A 23,812-nucleotide genomic window follows, 5' to 3' on the forward strand; every position below is an offset into this window, starting at 1 on the left:
TTCAGCAACAGCTGTCATTACTCCATGCCTCCCCATTCTGAGTTCTCTTCCTGTCCCCCCAGTGGTTGTGGGTTCAAGGCGTGGCTGGACCACATGGGCCAGAGCCCTTTGAGCAGCTCAGAAAGATGCTCTCGTTACCAAGCTCCCATGTCAACTCGCTGGAAGGACAACACCCACCGAGCGCAGGACTGGAGAGAAAAACACTTAGGCAAAGTAAGCGTGACATTGAACTTGTGCCTTTAATGTTAAAAAATTTAAATATCGTATTACAAAATGACAAGATTATACAAATCAACATGTAAAGCATGAGAGCTGTGAAGCGAAGTCTTCCTCTGCCCAGTTCTCCTGGGGCTGATCATGGCTGCGATATTGGCTTCCTCTCCCTGAGGCCCCAGCCCCTCATCCTTGAAGGACTCTGAGAGGGCAAGGGGCTTGTCCAAGGTCATAGAGCTCTCCTGGTCTTGTTTCTGGTGCTGCTGCCACTACACATTGTAGGGCCACTTTCAAAACAATCTTACCTGGGGGAAAAAAAATCCAACTATCTCTTGATAGAGGTGCTGCATTTTTAAATTTCTTCCAGTCTAGAAGCCATGGACAGAAGCCCATGGAGATCCAAGTGCCCCAAGTGATGGTGTCATAACAGCAAGCTTGATGTAGGAAGCAACTCTCCGGAGAGCTAGCGGGTGGAGGGGAGCGAGGGCTTTGTGTGCGTGGTTAAAACATGAGAACGGTTAAGGGAAGTTCTTCCTCTGTCCAGTTCTCCCAGGGCTGTGTTGGCTTCCCCTCCCTGAGGCCCTGGCCCCTCATCCCCTCTGAGTGGAGAGAGCACTAGTCCTGAGTCTATTTCTGAGGGGTCTGAGAGGCATTTCAGAGAACGATGCCTTGGAAGAAAACTCAGACCTTCCCTTGAAATAGCTTCATTCTCATGCTGGGTACATGGACACAGAGCCAGCAAGGGAGAGGAGGAGGCATCCAGGCTGCTCCTGAGAGTTGCAGGGTTTAGGTGGGGCTCTGTTTAAGGACCCACTCGCCATGTGGGTTGGCACGGTACAGATCTAAGAGGTAGGCATCTGGGTCCAGGCGATGCTCATCTGTGGGAAGAAGAGGTGAAGGAGGTTGAGTGGGAGGCTATGGGAGACGCTGTTCCCCTACGCAGAGCCCTTCACCAGGCAGGGCACTGTCCCCTGGCTGTATGCATCTTGACTGCTACAGCTCACAGTTACCTCTTCTGCTGGAGGACTGAGCTCCGCTGAGGGAAGATGCCTTGCCAGAAAAGTGACATCCCCTCCCCCTGGGAAAGCCCACAGTCGAAGACCGATGGACACAGACTACCAAAGACTAGTCTCCTTGCCTCAAAATGCAACAACTCTGATGTGATTTGTGCTCTAGAGCCCCCTAGTGGATCAGGCCAAGCTCCAGGATGTGGACACTCCTGGTCCCTGCCCCTTCCCTATCCTCCTTCACTCCTTCCCTTGGAACCCTTTTCTTGAGGGGCACCCGCTCAGTGCATCATGTACTACTGATGCCATGTCTTAGCCTCTGCTTCTTGGCCAGTGGCCCTCAAAGTGTGGCCCCTCGACCAGCAGCATTCGCAACTTCTGGGAACTCATCAGAAACACACATTCTCAGGCCCCACCATCTGTGTCTTAGCCCTCCAGGGGATCCTGAGGTTCTGGTAAAGTCTGAGGATCATTGTTCTAGAGAATGCAAAGGGAAACAGCTGCCCATCCTTGGTTCCCACAGAGCCAGGGACCTCCCAGAGCTGGACATTTATTTGCAGAATTCCTTAAGGACTCCTTGGCCCCTGGGCCAGGGATGAGGTCTATCCCAGCTAGGGTGTCCCAGAGGAGTCGGTTTCACTGGTGGTACTGCCAACCTTGACACTAAACAAACCTTCTGCCTCTCTCTGCAAGCCTGAGGCCAGCTCCAGGCAAAATCCAAACTCTAGGACAGACTCCTAAGACTTGCACTTTAACCCTACAGCAGGACTCTGCCTGGTTTCATTGGAGATAGAGGCCTGAGGGGAAGGCTCATCTCCAGGCAGACTCTGGCCTCCCCCAGAAAGGCTCAGTGAAACTCTGAGGTCGAAGAACTCCCAGGGACCTGGGCTCTGTCCCTGTTTCCCACAGTGGAACTTACTGATATTCCCTCCAACTTCATAGAGGAGGATGTTGGCTGACTCCATGGGCCTGTGGCTGTAAAACAGAGAAAGAAAAAAAAAAACTCCTGCCTTTTCCTTCTAGAAACAGCAAGACCAACAACTGTGATGGCCCCCAGGTCTGGAAAGGGCAGTCCTCACTGATTTTCGGTCCCACTGGGGAGAAGACGTATAAGGACCCTCCTGAGAGAGCTGGAGCCAGTGACAGAGTCCCACAACCAGGGGCTGGGGAGAGTTAGCTGGAGGGCACGTGGTGAGGCTCAGCCAGAGGTGCACCCCGCTGCGAGGCTCCTTCCTTCCAGGCATCAAAATGGAGACTGCGAGGGCAGGGGAATGAGTGGTGACAGATGGGGAAAGGAGCCTGCGGTGAGGGGAAGATTTTGTGTCAAGATGGATTATGGACATTGTATGATTACATATGATAATTATGCTTATCATGTAAGAATCACAATTATTATATGATAATTATGGGTATCCTGAGTTCAATTCCACGGCCTCTTATCTGCCATGTGGCCTCAAGCAAGCCCCTTCTCTTTTCTGAGTCTTAGTGCTCCCATCTGTTCAAAGAGGAGCTGAACCAGACAGTTGCTGAAGATGACAGTCTGAGGATTCCTTGTGCCAATGCCAAGAAGGAAACTCTTGAGGGCTCAGGCTGTTTCCTGTACCCTGGGAATGATGACTGCACATCAGCCCCTGACCTTCTTCCAGATCCTTGGCCAGGCTCTGCTCCTTGCTGCAGAACCTTTGCCGTGCAGTTTTCTGTGCCAGGAAGCCTCACTTCGCTCCCAGACGACACCAGCTTCCTTGTCTTCCAGACACATTATTCCCTGCATTTCTTGTGAAACCTAATACAGTTTGTAACTTGATCTTTGGTTCGTGACTATTTGCTTTATGTCCAGCTCTTCCTCAGGGCTGTGGGCTCTTAAGAGCAGGGCCTCTGTTCTTTTCATGCCTAGTCTATAATTCTCTTTACACATGGTGGGCCAGGTGCGGTGGCTCACGCCTGTAATCCCAGCACTTTGGGAGGCTGAGCTGGGCAGATCACTTGAGATCAGGAGTTTGACACCAGCCTGGCTAACATGGTAAAACCCTATCTCTACTAAAAATACAAAAAAATTAGCCAGGCATGGTGGCAGACACTGTAATCCCAGTTACTTGGGAGGCCGAGGCAGGAAAATCGCTTCAACCTGGGAGGAGGAAGTTGCAGTGAGCCAAGATCGCGCCACTGCACTCCAGCTTAGGTGACAGAGTGAGACTCCATCTCAAAACAAAACAAACAAACAGAAAAACATGGTGCCTGGCGGTGGGCATTCATTAAATACCTATTAAAATGAATGAGTGAGTGATAGTCATAATGATTATTACTTGGAGCCAAGAAGCTCTCTAAGGTTGGAGAACCCATCTGACCACCCCAGAAAGGGAAGGCCAGGCCAGGCCAACAGCATGTGTAACTCCCTGGTGGCCTTCAGCTCCAGGATGCAGGGCCCTCCCTGCAGGGGAGAGGCTCCTGCCTCCAGGAGGTGCCCCTTACTGTAGAAGGAGGCTGTTCATGTCCTCACTGCCTTCTTGACCCTTGGAATCAGTGCTGAGGTGCTCCGTGAACTGCCTCAGGACGTGGGCCACTTTGGTGCTGGGGGTGAGAGGCACCTTCAAGGGATCCTTGATAGGCCAGACCGCCTGGATCTTTGCCACCTTGGGAGTCTGCAGAGAGAGAGAGGAAGATCCATATACACAAGAGCCAGCATGCCTGGAGTTCAAACATGGATGCATAAACATACATACATGGTACTTACACAAATGCCCACGCTGAAAATCACAAGACGCCCCCCCTCCACACACACACACACGCACACCGGCCACTTGGGCACAGATCACAGACATACACATTCTGGATGTGTGCACACACAGGGAGACAAAGAAACATGCCTGTGTTTCTACGCCTGTGTTTGTGTTTCTATGCCTGTGTTTCGCACTCGTACACATAGCAGGGGTACATGCAATGTACCCACAAACACAGACATGTAGGTTTGTATAAAGACCCATCAACCACACATCGTGCATGATGCAGCCTCGACGCTCATCAATTTCTCTGATTGGGACTTTAATAAGGAACCGTGTTCAGGAACCCTCCCAGGAATACTCAGCATTTTTGGAAGGCTCTTCCCTTCTACTATCCCCCTCCCAGCCCCAATCACCTCACACCCCGCAAAGCGACCCCCATTTTCCCAACCCTCGGCCAAGGGCTGCCTAAAAATGGGGCGGAGGAGATGGCCTCTAGGGGAAGTCACCGGGTCACTCCATTTCCCCTCCCCAACTCGCTTCTAAGCCCTCGTTTCGCAGCCACGCCTCCTCGCTCCCCGTGACGGCGCCGCAGCGCCCCCTGGTGGTCTCACTGGGCCGTTGCTGGTAGCCCGGTAGCGGAGACCTGGAGGAAGGTAAGCACCAAGCTCCAGGTGCCCTCCTGTCGCCTAGGGCCCTTCTCCACCTGTCTGGGGTCGGAGGCACTCACCGCCTCGAGGCTGTCCCCTGCCTTGTCCCTGTCTGCGTGCATCCTCCGCAGCCAAGTCTTGAGGCCCGCGTCGCAGAGCTGAGGGCGCCTGCTGCTGCTGTCGTTCAGTTTTCGCACCTGGGCGACCAGGAAAGAGGCGACCTGGCCAGAAAGAATCGAGTCTCGGCAGGGTGACAGGACTGCTGGGGGCGAGAGGCACAGCCCCCTCCAGGGTCATCGTGGCCTCTTCCCTGGCCCAGCGTCCCACAGGGCTTGGAAATACGCATGTGCTGGACTTGGGACGGAAGCACTGGTTTGGTGGAATGAGGAGGGGGCGTTCAGCCCCTAAATGGGCCTTGGAGTAGGGGACCCTGAGAGTGGAGCCCACCCTGAGGCTTAGTGGACAGTGGTTCCCCTCGACAGAGGCTGGAGGGTCCTGCACCTGCTGAGGCATAGCTGCTTACTGGCACACTCAGGCAGGGGTGTCCCCAAAACACACCTGGGGCAGGCTCTGCTCTGAGAACCTCCAGGCAGCCCACACTGGGGGATTCCTATAGAGGCCTCCAGCTCAACCCATGCCTCTCTGTGGGATCCGAACCCAGTAAAGTCAGAGAACCCAGACTCCATGGACCCTGATAATAACACGTTTCTGTCTCCCAGGGTCTGATGGAACTGGGGTCGATTCTGAACTCCCCTCTTTGCTGTGTGTGCTGACTAAAGGTAACACACACGGGGAAGGGCAAGGGTGATGGGGGTTCTCCCCTTTCACTTTTTCTACATCTATGTTGTCTGAAGCTTTTCTAACAAGAAAACATTCAGGAATTTCTTGAATTTGTAAAGCTCCCTCCAATAAAAACAAGTATAACAATCCAATGTCTTTTAGTAGCAACATTATCTCAAAGGGCTGAGTGCAGAGAAGAAAGGAACTATGGGGGTGTAAGGAGTGTATGAGGGAGGAGTAAGGGACTTTCAACAGAGCAGTTGACTCTTGAATTAAGAGGTCTTGAAGAATGAGTGGAGGACAGCAGGCTTCTGCCATTTAAAAAAAAAAAGGTGGGGGGAAGAGAATTACAGGCAGAGTAAACTGCATAAGCAAAAATTCAGAAGTGTGAAGTACTAGATGAGTTTGGAGTGCCAGCTGGCACTTGCTGTGTTTAGAACACAGAAGAGTGCCCAGCAGGGTCGGAGAGAAACTGAGAACAGTCAGAGAGGGCTTCACTTGCTGGTTTCTGGAATAGGAAATCTAACCTAATGACTTCACGGAAGGAGGGAGGGATAGGAGGAAGGACTGTGGTTGGATGGATGAGTGGACAGTTGGATAGATGCATGGTTGGTAGATGAGTGGGTGGATGGATGGGTAGATAGTTGGATAGATGCATGGTTTAGTTGGATAGATGCATGGTTGGGTAGATGGGTGGATGGATGGATGGGTGAATGAGTAGATGGATGGATTGGTAGATGAGTGGATAGACGCATGATTGGTGGATGGGTGAGTGGATGATAGATTGGCGGATGGGTGGATGGGGGAGTTGGAAGAATTAATGTATGGATGGGTGGTAGGTAGATGGGTGGCGGGATAGGTGGGTGGGTGAGTGGGTGGGTGATGGGCAGATGCATAAATGGATGGGTGGGTGAGTGAGTGGATGGATGGATGGATGGGTAGGTGGGTGAGTGGGTGGGTGGATGGGAGACTAAATGGAAGTATGAATGAACAGATGGAGGGAAGAGGATACACATCTCTGGGTGAGAAAGCAGCCTGGTCAGCAGTGGTAGATGGTGCTACCTTGTGTTCACAGAGCCTCAGGAGCTGGAGGGGTCTCAGTGCTGCGGGCACCATGCATGCTGACACTGCAGAAGGGCCTCTCTCCTCCTCTGGCTCCTCGCCTTGCTGTCACTTGTTACTCAGGGCAAAGCTCATGGTGGGGGCAGGGGGGCAGGGGTATCCCTGTTATCTGGTTCTGGGCTCTGTTTTAGGCAGGCCCTGTGATCCTGGGCCTCAGGGATGGGGCTCTCTCAGCAGTATAAAAGCTTTGATGTGAAGGAATTATTTGCGGGAGTTGGGGGAACTCCTGCAATCTGGGGTAGACCAGATGGCAGCAGACTGACAGAGAGGCGTGGCAGCGGAGACAGAAAGGGAAGACACTTCTTGGTCACTAAGGCAGGGGGAAGAAGAAAACACAGTCCTGTGCAGAGGCCAACAAAGGGCCTGGAAGGGACACACTAGGAAACTGAAAGGACAATGCCCAGGCTCCTGGAGAGCAGGGATGGCAGGGCAGCAGCACCCAGAGGAGGGATACCCAGCACCCAGCAGCACTCACCGTCCACAGCAGATCCTGGTAGTGCACCATTATCTGCACCACCTCGGCTGCCCCCTCTGCCAGCTGCTTCTCCTTGCCTTTGGGGAGTTTGGGGGGCCGCCCATGGTGCAGAAAGAGGTTAGGGGCCATCACGGTGGAAACATTCCACAGAGTCATCTTGTTGTGCTGTTCCCGGGCCACCACCTTCCTGAGGAATTCCAGCAGTGCCTGGGGAAGGGGGCAGAATCTCCCTCAAATCTCAGCCCATCCCTGGCGCCTCCCCACCATCCCCAGGGCATCCTGATGCATGACAAGGGGGCGCTAGGAAGGAGCCAGGAGCTGGGAGGGCAGCAAGAGAGGCTCCTGTTCCAGCTGTGCCACCAGCTCACTCCGCGACCTCTCTGTGTCTCCACTTCCTGCTCTGCGGTGCGTCCAAAACACTTTCCCTCCCCTGCTCCCTCAGAGACTAATGAGACAACTGGGTCGGACTTCGGCGTCCAGGTAGAAAAGGGCCACAGGTCTGGAACATGGGTCATTTCCTGGTGAGGCCCGGGACAGCTGCTTCTTTCTGGAGTCTGGATCTACCCAAAATGCAAAGGAAAGAATAGGGAAGCAGAGAGGCTGGGAAGAGCAGGGGAAGGTGATAAGAGCTACTATTTACATGTATTCTTTGTGTTCCTGGGCCTTTAGTTGGTATATCTTATTTAATCCTCACAGCAACTTTATAAGGTAGTTTTTTTGTTGTTGTTTTTTGTTTTTGTTTTTGTTTTTGAGTCAGAATGTCACTGTGTCACCCAGGCTGGAATGCTGTGGTGTGATCTTGGCTCAGCTCCCTGCAACCTCTGCCTCCCAGGTTCAAGTGACCCACCCACCTCAGCCTCCCAAGTTGCTGGGATTACAAGTGTGCACCACCACACCCAGCTAATTTTTGTATTTTTTGTAGAGATGGCGTTCCCGTGCTGGCCAGGCTGGTCTCAAACTCCTGACCTCAAGTGATCCTCCCGCCTTGGCCTCCCAAAGTGCTGGGATTACACACATGAGCCACTGCGCCTGGCCAAGGTAGCTCTTATTATTGCATGCATTTTATAGAGAAGGAAACAAGCTTGGAGAATGCACCAAGAGTCACACAGCCAGTAAGGACAAAGGGATGGAGTGAAGAAGGGAGGGACTGAAGAAGGGAGGGAGGGATTGATGGATGAATGGATGGATGGGTGGATGGATAAAGAAAAGAAGATGAATAGATGGATGAATGAGGATAAATGGGTGAAGGAAGGAAGAATAAATGGAAAGGAGGTGGGAGGGAAGGAGGGAGAGAGGGAGGGAGGAAGGGAGGAAGGGAGGGAGGGAGGGAGAGGGGATAGGAACAGAGGACACATATTGAATACACTGCAAAGCATCATCTTCTACCCTATGATTCCTTATGAGTTAGCTTTTATGATTTCCAAAACAACTAGACAAGATGCTATTAATGCTATCATCATCCTCAGTTTACTGAAAAGGAAGCAGAAACTGAAACAGGAAGATCTGGGGCCTCTTCACAGGCTGACCCTGGAGGCACATCTGGAGTCTGACCGAAGGACAGCCAAGAGGGTATAGGGAGCTGGGCGAAGGCTGAGCATCCATTCCTATATGACAAGGGGAATTTGCTAAGGGTTTTTTCCCAAACTGGTTCAGCACGGAACACCAGTGCCGCGCAATGCTTTCCACAACAAAAGAGGTCCCTGATCAACTGAGTTTTTAGAGTGCTGCATACTCTAATCCCACTTGGAGATTCCTCTCAGTGCCTCAATATACCAAAGGCTTTGAGAAGTCCTGGGGAGAAAAATATTCTTAACCTTGTTTCATGAACTCTGTGTTTACTCATCCAGGCTTGTCCACAAGGTGCTAACACCTGTTAGCACCACATGGAACTGACGCTCTGCAGTGCCCACTCTGGGACTATCCCCTTTCAGGGCTCATCTACTTTCTTTAGGAAAAAGTCTCAAGAGAGGTCTGTGTGGGTCATCACTGAACCCTAGCACCTGGCAGAAGTTGCTGAATGAATGAATAAATGAGCACATTTGGAGCCATGGCTGTGGGTGTGGGCTGACATGGCAAAGTGGTGGTGGTGCATGGTAACTCTTACCTTTAAGGCATTTCTGTTGGGTTCTGGGAGGATGAGGATGAGCAGGTGAAGAACCTGCAGGCGCTGCTTCAGGTCAGGGATGTCTGTGGGAAGGGAGGGACCTCAGTCTCAATGGGAGGCTCAGGGACTCCCTCCCTCAGTCTAGTCTCTTCTTGGGAAAATTCCAGAGCTGGAAAGCCAGGGAACAGCCAGGAATCCCTTTTTTCATAAGGTGCGGGACTATTTCCTTGTCTAATGTTGGCTCAGACAGAGCCCTGACCAGTGCTGGTGGAGAGGTTCACTCGCTGTACTTTGTGTAGCAAAATAAACACACACATGCGTGTGCATGCACGCACATGCCGCACACACCCAGATATGCAGTCCAGGCTACAGCCCAGGGTCAGAAATGCAATGAACCAGCAAATCACCCTTAGGAAGGGAGACAGAGAGCTCAGTGGGCCCAGACAGAAGGTTTCATGAAACCCTCTGTATTGTGAAGGTTGAAAAGGAAAAGCTGTCTCACACCTGGTGTCAGGATCTCCGGGGAGAGGAGGCGGGTAGGAGGAGGTAGTAGTTATAGATTCAAAGAAGGAGTTCATCAGAGCCAGACAAGACCCAGCAGCTGAGAGCTGCCTGGAACCTGGAGAAGAGCTGCATAGGAGACACAGAGGCTGAGCACCCGGGGCGCCAGGCCTACAACCCCGTATGACCGACCTTCCTTCCTTCCTTCCTTCCTTCAGTCCTTCCTTCCTTCCTTCCTCTCTCCCTCCCTCCCTTCCTTCTCTCACTTATCAACAAATACCTATCAAGTATCTGTCAGGTGCTATGCTCAGTCTAGGCACCTGCGACACAATAGTGAAGGAGGAAAATAAAGTCGCAGGCTTGTGGAGCTTACATTTCAGAGGGGAGACACAATACACAAGCAAAGAATAAATCAGAGTATGATGGGCATCACTGCATCATTATAGAGGCTAGCAGGCAGCACGGGGGGTGGGGTCACGGAAGGCCCCTCACAGGCTCTGACAGCCAGCTGAAACTTGAAAGGCAGGAAGCAGCCAAATGAGGGCGGAGGGAGGTTCCATTCAGAGACAGCAGCAAGTGCAGATGCTCCAGGGAAGAAAAGAGGAGGGGGAACAGCAAAGTGGGAGGGCCTGACCAGACAGTGGGGAAGGAGGAGGCCAGGAGGAAAGGGGGCCAGAAATAGGCAGGACCTGAGCCGAAGCAGGTGGGCCCAGTAAGGAGTGAAATCTTATTACAAAGGTGCTGTGGAGGATGGGTAACAGCATAGGGAAGGGATCTGATTTATGTTTTGCGATGAGGTTGAGGCCAGGCCTGATGGTTCATGCCTGTAATCTCATCATTTTGGGAGGCTGAAGTGGGAGGATCACTTGAGGCCACGAGTTTGACACTAGCCTAGGCAACATAGCGAGACTCCCGTCACTACAAAAACATTTTAAACAAGTATGCCAGGCATGGTCTCATGTGCCTATATTCTTAGCTACTTGGGAGGCTGAGGCAGGAGAATCACTTGAACCCAAGAGTTCAAGGTTGCAGTGAGCTAGGATCATGCCACTGCACTCCAGCCTGGGTGACAGAGCAAGACCCTGTCTCTTAAAAAAAAAGAAAAAGAAAAGAAGAAGAAAAAAGAAAACAAAACACTGAGGTTGTGAGAATCAAAGGTCAGAGAAGACTTCTCAGGATCCCTGTCCCCTCCCCTAGCTTGGGGGTGGAAATCAGACTGCCTGAGCCTTGAAGCTTTTTGGAGAATTCAGACAGACAGGGAGAACCTCATGGTCATGAATGAGATTTCAGGAGAGCTGCTCTATTTTTCTGAGAAAAACAGAAGAGACTATGTTTGTACATTGTGGATTGTGAAGAAGTCCAGACAGGAATATATATATGCAGACTATACATAGAGCAAGGTCCTTGCAATACATGCTGATCTGCAGATGCACGCACAGATGGACACAGATGGATGTGATCTGCAGACGCGCACACAGATGGACGCGATCTACAGATGCGCACACAGATGGACATGATATGCAGACGCGCACACATAGATGGACACGGATGGACGCAATCTGCAGACGCCCACACAGATGGACACAGATGGACATGATCTGCAGATGCGCACACACAGATGGACATGGATGGACGCAATCTGCAGACGCACACACACAGATGGACGGGATCTGCAGACACCCACACAGATGGACGCAATCTGCAGACGTGCACACGCAGATGGACGCAATCTGCAGATGCACACACAGATGGGCACGATCTGCAGACGTGTACACAGATGGACACAGATGGACGCGATCTGCAGACACACACACAATGGATGCGATCTACAGACGTGCACACAGATGGACGCGATCTGCAGACGCGCACACACAGATGGACGCGATCTGCAGACGCACACACAGATGGACGCGATCTGCAGACGTGCACACAGATGGACGCGATCTGCAGACGTGCACACAGATGGACGCGATCTGCAGACGCACACACAATGGATGCGATCTACAGACGTGCACACAGATGGACACGATCTGCAGACGCGCACACACAGATGGACGCGATCTGCAGACGCGCACACAGATGGACGCGATCTGCAGACGCGCACACAGATAGACGCGATCTGTAGATGTGCACACAGATGGACGTGCACACACGTGTGTCCACAGATACACAAGTAGACGATGCTGATAAGCTCAACCCCATGGATGTCAAGATGTGAAGGAAACCGGTCCACTCGTCCACGTGAGAACTAATAGGGACTGTAGTGTGCAAAACCGTAGCCTCCTCTCCTCACACACCTGCACATGCACACATGCCATACAACACACACAGGACACACGTGCACATGCATATGCACACATATTGGGCTCACATGCTCACACTTGCTTCTTCCCCCATTGGTTGGACATTTCTGAAACAGACATTTCCAGGAACAGGCAGTCCTGCCTTTGCATGGCTTCCCCTCTCCAATCAAGGCCAGTGACATCCAACTGTCCATCCTTGCACAGGCCAAGGGCTTGGGCACACTCACTGGGCACCACAGCGAAGGCCGGGAGGTACTCAGCCGTGAGCAAAGGCGTCGGCAGCTTCCGGATGAACCTTTTGAGCAAATCGGAGGCGTCATTGTGATGAACCTCGTCCCAGCTAAAAAGGCCAGCATAGAAGTCTCTCTCCAGCTTCTGTTCCAGCCCCTACAGGAAGGAGGGGCACAAAAACACAGTTGGCCCAGGGCTCCGGTAGAAGCTGCTCTACCACTTCTCTGGGGCTCAGTTGCCTCATCTGCAAAGTGGGGACGACAAGAGCACCTCCCTCGTGGGGTTGAAGTGAGGACGAAATGGCCTAAAGTGCACATCACTGAGCACAGGGCTCTGCTCAGTAAGCGTTGGTGGTCTGACTCCAGGGCCCACGCTCTCCACCACCATGCTCATCGTGCCACCTTCAGCCTCTCAAACCCTCGACCCACACAGAGACCAAAGATAGATCACCGGCGAGCCAGGGACTGGATTCTCTCCTGGCTTAACACACATGTGAGGATGGGGGAGATGCAGCCTCAGTGAAGCGGGGGAAGCCAAACCACTACCTTGACCCTGGCCTGGGATCCGGGCACCCTGAGAATGCCTTCTGTGTCCAGTCCTCTCTTTTCCAAACAGGACAGCAGCTGTCAGAGACAGAAACCAGCACTTAAACTAGGAAACGCTGAAAAGCAGGATTCAAAATGGTGTGTTTGTCTCCCACTAAAATCAGGAAGAAGAGAGTACCAGGAGAAGGGTTTCCTTCAAAGTAATAGTAGTTTTTGTGACCACTTCCATGAGCCAGGCATTGTGAGAGCTTCATACAGATTTTTCTCATTTAATCATTGATAAGAGGAGGATACTGTTATCATCATCCCAATTTACAGACGTTGAAAGGGAGGCTAATGAAAGTTCAAAAATCCACCCTTGACTTGAAGATTCAGAAGTTAAAAAGAAAAGAAAAAAAAAAAATCCACCCCAAGGATCACTTGAGGCCAGGAGTTCGAGACCAGCTTGGGCAACATAGTGAGACCCTGTCTCTACAAAAAAGTTAAGACAAAAATTTATAAAATAAAAACAACAACAACAACAAAAATCCACCCGGGTCTCTGAGCCAGCGAGCACCAGAGCCAGAATTTGAACCCAGGTCTGCCTGATTCTAAAGCCCATCTTTTCACCCCTTTGCTAGATGTCTCCTGACAATGGTCCCCGGAGCCGGCCTCCGAAGGATTACATAAACTCAAGCTGGGGGCGACTTACGGCTTGAAGGACCAGTGGGACCTGTGTGCTGGGGAGGACTTTGTGGTCAGCTTCTAGCAGGCTGTCAAGGGGCACACCGAAGAGGCGAGTTTCTACAGGAAATCAAAGAGCAGAAGGCGCGTTTCACTTCCTGGAACGACCACTGGGCTTGGACCTGCAAGATCTCCTGGGCAACTAGAATCAGACCCCTTTCCCTGTGGAAGGACTGAGCTCTCTAGAGAATGGCCGGACCCAAACCTCTCCTCTTGAGCAGAATATTTGGCCTCAGCAGTTATGAAAACATTACTGCTGAGGAGATATGTCTCAGAGCAGAAAATCTCAGCTGAATAAAGAAGTATTGAAAGGGCCGGGTGCAGTGGCTCAAGCCTGTAATCCCAGCACTTTGGGAGGCCAAGGCGAGCGGATCACCTGAGGTCAGGAGTTCGAGACTAGCCTGGCCAATGTGGCGAAACCCCGTCTCTACTAAAAACACAAAAAAACGTTAGCCAAGCGTGGTGGTGGGTGTCTGTAATCCCAGCTACTTGGGAGGCTGAGGCAGGAGAATTGCTTGAACCCAGGAGGCAGAGGTTGCGGTGAGCCAAGATCACACCACAGCACTCCAGCCTGGGCAATAAGAGCGAAACTGTCCCACAGAAAAAAAAAAAAAAAGTATTGAAAGGGAAGTACGCTGTTGCTTCAGGGAGCACCAGGTATAAAAATGTAACAGCAGCCCCGGGTAGAGCTCTGGCTCTGCAGGATGGGCCAGGTTCTAGAGAGTATATTCCCCAGGTCCATCTTAACCACCCTGGCTTGAAGTCTTCTCAGGCAAACTCCTCCTTCCACATTTTCTCCACACCTTCCTTCTTTCTCCCTTCTCCGGCCTGCCCCAGCTCTGCTAGATTCCTCCCCCTGGTCTTTTTTATTCACCATCCTCTTGTCTTTAAAGAAACAAACCAAAAAACCAAACCAAAACAAACCAAAAAATCACAATGCATAATGCTGACAATGATGCAACAAGATGAACACTTTTGCACACTGCTGAAGGGCAATATTATCTCAAGAACTTAACTCATAGATGTAATCTAAAGTAATCTAAGATGCATTCAAAAGCATATATACAGCAGTAGTGACTGTGTCTTATAGTAGGAAAGATATGGGCATCAAAAATGTCCGCTAATAGCAAAATGGTTAAATATATTAGAATACATCCACAAGGAGGAAAATAGTGCAGTGATTAAAAATCGTGTTTTCACTGAGGCAAGGTGGCTCATGCCTGTAACCCCAGCACTTTGGGAGGCTGAGGTGGGAAGGTCATTTGAGCCCAGGAGTTTGAGCCAGGTCTGGGCAACATGGAAATACTGCCTCTCTACAAAAAAAATACAAAAATTAGCAGGGTGTGGTGGCACACACCTGCAGTGCCAGCTACTTAGGAGGCTGAAGCGGGGAGGGTCACCTGAGCTTGGGGAGTTTGAGGCTGCAGTGAGCTGTGATCATACCACTGCACTCCAGCCTGGGCAAGAGAGAGAGACTTTGTCTCAAAAATAAATAAATTAATTAATTAATTAAAATCAAGTTTTCAAGGAATATTTAATAGTTGTGGTAGATGCCACTATTGTTCTAAATTCATTACCCCTTTTTGTATCCACACCCTCTGCCATGTGAATTTGCAAATCTTCCCATTAGGGAAGCACAGCGTCCCTCCTCACTTGCTAGGCCATGTGACTAGTTTGGACCAATGGCATGGGAACCTACATGATGCAAGCAGAGGCTTAAAATGCATTGTGTGGTAGAGTTTGCCCTCTGAGTTTCTGCTGTCACCATGAAACTATCCTTCAGACGGCCAGCTGGTCCCAGGAGGACGAAAGACCTGAGAGCAGACCTACACTCAGCCAACAACTTGGAGCCAAGCCCAGCCTAGATCAGCCAAGCTACGCCCAGTGTACCCACAAGCACGTGAGCAAGAGTAAAGAGCTCTTAAGTCATGAGTTTGGGGGTTGTTTGTTATGTAGCATTATCATGACAACAACTAAATGACACAATAACTGGAAAATGTCCATAATTCTATATATATAATATTCTATAATATAGATCGATAACTATAATATATTCTATTTTATATATAATGGAATTATGAAACAGGGTCTCATAGTTCTATATATATATAGAATTGAGACAGAGGCTATCTCTGTCACCAAGGCTGGAGTGTAGTGGCATGATCAAGGCTCACTGCAGCCTTCACCTCCCAGGCTCAAGTGATCCTCCCACCTCAGCCTCCCGGGTAGCTGGGACTACAGGTGTGCACCACCACGCCTGGCTACTTTTTTATTTTTTGTAGAGACAGGGTCTCACTATGTCACCCATGCTGGTCTCAAACTCCTGGGCTCAAGTGACCCTCCACCTCGGCCTCCCAAAGTGTTGGCATTACAGAAGTGAGCCACTGCTCCCAGACCATAATTATATAATATTAGGTGAAAAAAGGATACATACACATACACACAAAGGAAGATAATGCACGAAAAGTGCTTTTCTGAATTATGTTTTTTCCTTTTTGTATTTTACTCTATTTCACAAATTTCCCACAACGAGCAGGAATTGTTTTCATATGCAGAAAAAAATGTAAACAGAAGGAATATAGAAGCTGAGCATACTGGCTGGGCGCGGTGGCTCACACCTGTAATCCCAGCACTTTGGGAGGCCGAGGCAGGCAGATCATGAGGTCAAGAGATCAAGACTATCCTGGCCAACATGGTGAAACCCCGTCTCTACTAAAAATACAAAAATTAGCTGGGCATGGTAGTGCACACCTGTAGTCTCAGCTACTCGGGTGGCTGAGGCAGGAGAATCGCTTGAACCCAGGAGGCGGAGGTTGCAGTGAGCCGAGATCGCACCACTGCACTCCAGCCTGGTGACAGAGCGAGATTCCGTCTCAAAAAAAAAAAGAAAAGAAAAACAAAGCTGAGCATCTCTCTCTTGGTGGGAGAGTTCGTGTACAGCTCCCTGGGAGAAAGCCAGGACTGTGGCCACAGGGCTTTCCCTGGGCCGGGGCTGCTCACCTGCCGCTTTCCATTTCCCTGCCTTGCTCCTCTTCAGGTCCAAGCCAAGGATGTCACAGAGCGCGGTCAGCTCTATGAGGGCCAGAGAAGGTACCTTCCTCATATCCTGCAGGGACAAGTCTCCTATCCTCGTCACGCCAAGTCTGCCTTTGGGGATGGTAAACTTCTATTAATAGAGAGGGAAGTAAAGACAATTTGTCAGGCTATGTGTCTGATAGGTATTTGGGGGCTCCCCCTTCTCCCCTGGGCATTTAGGTGGAAGGAAGAGCAGCATGGATAAAAACTGGTGCTCAGGAGTCCATCCTCAAGTCAAGTCCAAGCTCCACCTCTTGCAAACGGAGTGACATTCTGAGCCTCTGATTCCCCATCCATAATCATAAAATAGAGCCTACCTCAGAAGGTTTTTGCATGTTTATTTGTTTTTTTCTTTGGAGACACTGTCTTGCTCTGTTGCCCAAGCTGGCGTACAGTGGCATGAACATTGCTCACTGCAGCCCCGACCTCCTGGGCTCAATTGATCCTCCTGCCTCAGCCTCCTGAGTAGCTAGGGCTACAGGTATGTACCCCGACACCTGGCTAATCTTTGCATTTTTTTGTAGAGACAGAGTTTCTCTATGTTGCCCGGGCTGGTCTCAAACACCTGGGCTTGAGCGGTTCTCCCACCTCAGCCTCCCAAATTGCTGGAATTACAAGCATGAGCCACCACAACGGCCTCATAAAATTTTAGTGGGAGCAAATGACCTAATGGATATAAAGTGCTTGGCACAGTCCCAAGCACATAGCGAAGCCTCAAGAAACGGAAACTGTTTCACTGCCTGCCCTCCCACAAGAGGACCTGGAGAAGAGGGATCACCCCATGGGCTTCTTTTTTTTTTTTTTTTTTTTTTTTTTTTTTTTGAGACGGAGTCTCGCTCTGTCGCCCAGGCTGGAGTGCAGTGGCGCAATCTCGGCTCACTGCAAGCTCCGCCTCCCGGGTTCACGCCATTCTCCTGCCTCAGCCTCCCGAGTAGCTGGGACTACAGGCGCCCGCCACTGCGCCCGGCTAATTTTTTCTATTTTTAGTAGAGACGGGGTTTCACCATGGTCTCGATCTCCTGACCTTGTGATCCGCCCACCTCGGCCTCCCAAAGTGCTGGGATTACAGGCGTGAGCCACCACGCCCGGCCTGGGCTTCTTATTCTTGCTTCTACTCTTGTCCTTTGTTCCTCTCCCTCACCAGGTCTGTCCCCAGCCTTGGCCATGCCACCCGCAGAAATAAAGAATGCTCAATCCTGCCATCTAGAGGCCACATTGGGAATCTGCAGGCAGCTCCAGGCTTTCCTGCCGTCCAAGGTCAGAGAAGGCAAGCAGGAGGGCCAGGCTTGCTCAGCACTGTCTGGAGGGCGTGGCCAGACCACTTCCCAGTGCCCCTTTCGAGTGAGTGCTCAAAGGGAAAGAAATGGTAATTGATGCTTATAATACAGCCTAGTGCTTGAGGCATGAGCTATGGAGTCACACCCCGGGGTTCAAATCCTTACTTTACCTGTGAGTGCAAGCAAATAATTTTACCTGTGTGTTCATCTGCAAAATGGAAGTGATAACAGTATCTACTTCACAAGACTGTTGGTAAGATTAAATTCAATAAAGTGTATGAAACACCGTGCCTGACACATAGTGAGTACTCAGTACCTATTACTACTTTTTAGTTTATTAACACAATGATCACCAGCTTAATACAATGAAATTAAATCAAATATGTGAAGTACTTGGCATAATACTTAGTGTGTGGTAAAAGATCAATATGTGATGCTTTTAGCATTATTATTATTATTCACAGGAGAGCCTTGCTCTGTCGCCCAGGCTGCAGTGCAGGGGCGCAATCACAGCTCACTATAACCTTGAACTCCTGGGCTCAAGTGATCCTCCTGCCCCAGCCTCCTGAGTAGCTAAGATTACAGGCACACACCACCACACCCAACTATTTTTTTTTTTTTTTTTTTTTTTTGAGACGGAGTCTCAATCTGCCACACAGGCTGGAGTGCAGTGGCATGATCTCTGCTCACTACAATCTCTGTCTCCCAGGTTCAAGCAATTCTCCTGCCTCAGCCTCCCAAGTAGCTGGGATTATAGTTGTGCACCCCCACACCCAGTTAACTTCTGTATTTTTAGTAGGTATGGGGTTTCACCATGTTGGCCCAGCTGGTCTCAAACTCCTGACCTCAAGTGATCCACCTGCCTCGGCCTCCCAAAGTGCTGGGATTACAGGCATGAGCCACCATGCCTGGCCCACAACCAATTTAAAAAAATTTTTTTAGAGATGGGGTCTTGCTATGTTGCCCAGGCTGGTCTCAAATTTCTGGCCTCAAGTGATCCTCCCACCTCGGCCTTCCAAAGTGCTGGCATTACAGGTGTGTGCCACCATGCCTGGCCCTTTAGCGTGATTAATTATTATCATCATTCATAATTTAATGGAGAAACACTGTCAAAGAAAAAGACAAGATAATGTTGAATATTAATTATCTCTGATGTTTTAGAAATAGAAACTCATTATTAAAAAATTTTAGGCCAGGCACAGTGGCTCACGCCTGTAATCCCAGCACTTTGGGAGGGTGAGGTGGGTGGATCACAAGGTCAGGAGATCGGGACCATCCTGGCTAATATGGTGAAACCCTGTCTCTACTAAATATACAAAAAATTAGCCAGGCATGGTAGTGGGTGCCTGTAGTCCCAGCTACTTGGGGGCTAAGGCAGGAGAATGGCATGAACCCAGGAGGCAGAGCTTGCAGTGAGCCGAGATTGTACCACTGCACTCCAGCCTAGGTAACAGAGCGAGACTCTGTCTCAAAAAAAGAAAAAATTTAGGCCAGGTGCAGTGGCTCACGCCTGTAATCCTAACACTTTGGGAGGCTGAGGCAGGCAGATGACCTGAGGTCAGGAGTTCGAGACCAGCCTGGCCAACATGGTAAAACCCTGTCTCTACTAAAACTACAAACATTAGCTGGATGTGGTAGCACGTGTCTATAGTCACAGCTACTCGGGAAGCAGAGGCACGAGAATCACTTGAACGTCGGGGGTAGAGGTTGTAGTGAGCTGAGGTTTTGCCACTGCACTCCAGCCTGGGCAACAGAGTGAGACTCTGTTTCAAAAAAAAAAATTAAAATAAATAAATATAAACTTTATTTGATGTACTATCACTAATGGAAAATATTATTACTAAGAGAAACTAGGTGTAGAGTACGTGAGAGGTCTGTTTTTGCAACTTGCTGCGGACCTAAGAAAATTCCATCTGAACGAGTGGAAGTACTCTCACATTGGAATAGAGGCTACTGCAGGGGGTGGGGCTGGTGTCCTAAGCAGTAGAGTGTGGTAGTCAGCTGGGAAGGCTCCGGGGTCAGGCTGCCAGGTGCTCCTGTCCTGGCCTTTGTGGGAGCCAATTCTGTCACTTCCCCTCTCTGAGCACCATAATATGGTCTGGCTATGTCCCCCACCAAATCTCATCTTGAATTCCCATGTGTTGTGGGAGGGGCCCTGTGGAGGTAACAGAATCACCGGGGCAGGTCTTTCCCGGGCTGTTCTCGTGATAGTGAGTAAGTCTCACGAGATCTGATGGTTTTAAAAAGGGGAGATTCCCTGCACAAGCTCTCTTCTCTTGTCTGCCACCATGTGAGACATGCCTTTCACCTTCCACCATGATTGTGAGGCCTCCACAGCCATGTGGATCCATAAGTCCATTAAACCTCTTTCATGTCTTTATCAGCAGTGTGAAAACAGACTAACACATGCCACTTCTGTCTTTTTTTTTTTTTTTTTTTTTTTTTTTGAGACAGGGTCTTACTCTGTGGCCCAGGCTGGAGAGCAGTGGTACAGTCATAGCTCACTGTAGCTTCAACCTCCAGGTGTAAGTGATCCTCCTGCCTCAGCCTCCCAAGTGGCTAAGACTACAGGCCTGCACCATCATGCCTGGCTATTTCAAAAATTTTTTGTAGAGATGCGGTATTGTCATGTTGGCCAAGCTGGTCTCAAACTCCTAGACTCAAGCAATCCTCTCACCTTGGTCTCCCAAATTGCTGGGATTACAGGCATGAGCCACTGTGCCCGACCCTATTTCTCTTTTTTTCTATCATACAGTCAGGGAGCAATGAGGGCACTGGAAGCCTTGGGAACAACGTCCTGGGCCAGGGCAGCCCTCAGTAAAATGTTACCTAAGATTGCATCAACTGCATCATCACGTGGTCAAAGAAGAAATACTTCCTTTAGTAATAGAGGGACTGTGAAAGACTATATTTACTCTATGAGAGAAGTCAGAATAGTGGTTATTCTGCAGGGAAAGGAATTACCCGGGAAGGACATGGGGGAGCTCAGGTGGGGTAGGAGGTTTCTTTCTTTTTTTTTTTTTTTTCTGTATTACAAGTCATCAAGCAAGGGAGGAAGCTTCTGTACAGATTTGGTGGTATTTACACAGGCATACACACCAAGCTGTACATGGTAAATATCTGTGCACTTTACAGCGAGTTATAGTTCAATCTTTAAAAACCTAACTATCAATGATTACATCCTATTTGGAAGGAACTATGCTGGGATAACTGAATATTTTGGAAAAAAGAACGGCCAGGTGCAGTGGCTCACACCTGTAATCCCAGCATTTTGGGAGGCTAAGGCTGGAGGATTGCTTGAGCCCAGGAGTTTGAGACCAGCCTGGGCAATGTATAAAGAACCTAACTCTAAAAAGTGTTTAAAACTTACCTGGGCATGGTGGCATGCAACTGTAGTCCTAGCTACTTGAGAGGCTGAGGTGTAAGGATAGCTTGAGCCTGAGAGGTTGAGGCTGCAGTGAGCTGAGATGGCACCACTGCACTCCCGCCTGGGTGACAGAGTGAGACCTTGTCTCAAAGAAAAAAAAAGAAGGAAAGAAGGAAAGAAAGGAAGAAGAAAAGGAAGGAGGGAGGGAGGGAAGGAAGAAAAGAAGGAAGGAAAAGAAGGAAGGAAGGAAGGAAGGAAGGAAGGAAGGAAGGAGAAAGAAGAAAGAAAGAAAAGAAAGAAAAAGAAAGAAAGAAAGAAAGAAAGAAAGAAAGAAAGAAAGAAAGAAAGAAAGAAAGAAAGAAAGAAAGAAAGAAAGAAAGAAAGAAAGAAGGAGGAGGAGGGAAGGGAGGGAAGGGGGGAGGAAAGAACAGAACTAAAATATTGGGTCTCTCTCTGTCACTCCAGGCACTAAAATTAATTTTAAAAGTAACTAGAAAAACATGTTGATGGACAGTTATGAGCTTGCTGGAGGAGGAAGGGCTTTCTAAGGATAAAAACAAAGAGCATGGAGACAATACTGACAGTACTGTTAGACTGTAAGCACCCTGCTCCCCAGTCTTGACACCCAGCGGTCACTCAGTAAATATTTGTGGTACGAATTAAATGAATGAATGATTGGACAACTTTTGTGCTGGGTGCCTGTCAGTGTGCAAGGTGTGAAGAGACAGGTGCTGGTGCCTGAGCACGGGGGACCTAGCCACCAGCCCTGTGGACAGCATCCTCACCGGCAGGGAACACTTGCCCCAGGCAGAGGTGCCTCGCTGGGATGGCCTGCTCTTCTGCAGGAGCACCGCAGCTTGTTCTGAGTAGGCAGAGTCCATGTTGAAGGCTTCTTCCCTCCCAGCCTGCTCCTGCGGCCCCCCAGGCTCTGCTGCTTCGGGGGAAACAAAGCAGAAAGGCAGTGAGAAGTGGCTGCCAGGAAGCAAGTGTTTGGGTTCAGAACTTAGGCCCTTAGTCCTAAGAAGTGATCTCGCAACTCAAGTTCAAAGCCCCAGGATCAAATAATTAGGTTTAGGGCTCAGGCTCACTGCCCAGGAAGTGATTTCCTAGCTATGGCCCCTTACCCCCAGGAAATGATAGCTAGGACCCTCACTGCCCCAGGAAGTGATTTCCTAGATAAGGCCAATTGCCCAGGAAGAGATTTTTCCCATCTTGAGGCCCATGGGCCTGATGGCAACAACTCACTTAAGGGCCCAACCTGTCCCCTCAGGGTTCCTCCCTACTGCCCTTGAGCAAGGAAGGCAGGGAGTCAGCAGGAAGTGGGAAATGCTGGGAGGTGTGCACATTCTCTTACTTCACAGAGCAGCCCTTTATGCAGCCTGGACGATTCTCAGGGCCCTGGAGAATGAAGATCACTTACCTGGTGGAGACTTAGAGGCTTCGGAACTGAGCTGGGCCCCCTTCATACCAGAGTCCCCATTCTCTGATGACATTTTCTATGCAAATTACAGACAGTGCCCAATTACTCATGTGGGAAGCCGACAATGCTCACATAACCCCGGGAGACAGGAGCCACCCACAACCCCTTTTCACAGACGAGCCGCTGAAGCCCAGAGAGGCTGAGTTACTTGCCCAAGGTCCCACAGCTGCTAATTTGGGAATGGGCACTGGGGCCCAAGTCTGGCTGGCTCCAATGCCTGTGGTTTTAATCACTGTTATGCCACTTCAGAGGTGCTCCAAGAGAGATGATGCCCACAACCGATCAGGCTTCAAGTGTCAGCAGGATACACAGTGACAATAAAAAATATTTTGTGCCGGCCGGGTGCCGTGGCTTACGCCTGTAATCCCAGCGCTTTGGGAGGCCGAGGCAGGTGGATCATGAGGTCAGGAGATAGAGACCATCCTGGCTAACATGGTGAAACCCCGCCTCTACTAAAATACAAAAAATTAGCCGGGCGAGGTGGCAGGCGCCTGTAGTCCCAGCTACTCGGGAGGCTGAGGCAGGAGAATGGCGTGAACCCGGGAGGTGGAGCTTGCAGTGAGCCGAGATCACGCCACTGCACTCCAGCCTGGGCGACAGAGAGAGACTCAGTCGCAAAAAACAAACAAACAAACAAACAAAAGTATTTTGTACTGATAATGAGGTAGGAGGTGGGACTTTGGCTGAAACAAGGAAGAGGCAAAAACACCTCTCCATAAGACATGCCCACAGTGCCATGACAGTTTACCATTGCCATGGCAACACCTGGAAATTAGTGCCCCTTTTCTAGAAATTTCTGAATAACTCACTCCTTAATTTGCATTTAATTAAAAGGTAGAACTGCTCCTGAGCTGCTGCTCTGCACACACTGCCTATAGGGTGGCCCTGCCCCTGAGCTGCTACTCTGGACACACTGCCTACGGGCTGGTCCTGCCCCTGAGCTGCTGCTCTGCACACACTGCCTATAGGTGGCCCTGCTTTGCAGCAGCAGTCACGCTACTGTATCACGGCCGCCTCCATAAAATTGTTTTCTTCTACCACCAGCTCACTCTTGGATTCTTTCCTGAGTGAAACTAAAAGCTTCCATAGCTAATACCCAATTTTGGGGCTTGCCTGCCCTGCACTGATAACAATTATATAGGAAGAACCTAGGCTTTCAGGCTCACCCAAGGACACACAGTGGCAACAGGTATATACACAGTGGCATGCATGGGAGGTGAAGACCTACATGCAATGTAGGGA

At 50.1% G+C, this 23,812-nt stretch overlaps 1 protein-coding gene across 3 annotated transcripts in view; it reads right to left on the reverse strand.

The window, feature by feature from the left end:
• Positions 1-220: 220 nt before the first annotated feature.
• ARHGAP40 (Rho GTPase activating protein 40) overlaps positions 221-23,812 on the reverse strand; it is a 52,246-nt gene continuing 28,654 nt past the window's right edge. The window contains exons 4-15 of one of the 3 annotated variants that reach the window (XM_073006668.1): positions 22,511-22,586; positions 21,876-22,024; positions 16,372-16,537; positions 13,340-13,431; positions 12,649-12,726; positions 12,100-12,259; positions 9,069-9,151; positions 6,965-7,171; positions 4,668-4,808; positions 3,690-3,859; positions 2,140-2,195; positions 221-1,091 (exon numbers count right to left, since the gene is read on the reverse strand). In XM_073006668.1, coding sequence (XP_072862769.1) covers positions 1,000-1,091; positions 2,140-2,195; positions 3,690-3,859; positions 4,668-4,808; positions 6,965-7,171; positions 9,069-9,151; positions 12,100-12,259; positions 12,649-12,726; positions 13,340-13,431; positions 16,372-16,537; positions 21,876-22,024; positions 22,511-22,586 — 1,470 coding nt within the window. In that variant the 3' untranslated portion in view covers positions 221-999. The remainder of the gene's footprint in view (positions 1,092-2,139; positions 2,196-3,689; positions 3,860-4,667; positions 4,809-6,964; positions 7,172-9,068; positions 9,152-12,099; positions 12,260-12,648; positions 12,727-13,339; positions 13,432-16,371; positions 16,538-21,875; positions 22,025-22,510; positions 22,587-23,812) is intronic. The other 2 variants (XM_073006666.1, XM_073006664.1) reach the window with 2 other exon arrangements.

The sequence above is a fragment of the Chlorocebus sabaeus genome, chromosome 2 (genome assembly GCF_047675955.1).
Source record: "Chlorocebus sabaeus isolate Y175 chromosome 2, mChlSab1.0.hap1, whole genome shotgun sequence".
Classification (NCBI taxonomy): domain Eukaryota; kingdom Metazoa; phylum Chordata; class Mammalia; order Primates; family Cercopithecidae; genus Chlorocebus; species Chlorocebus sabaeus.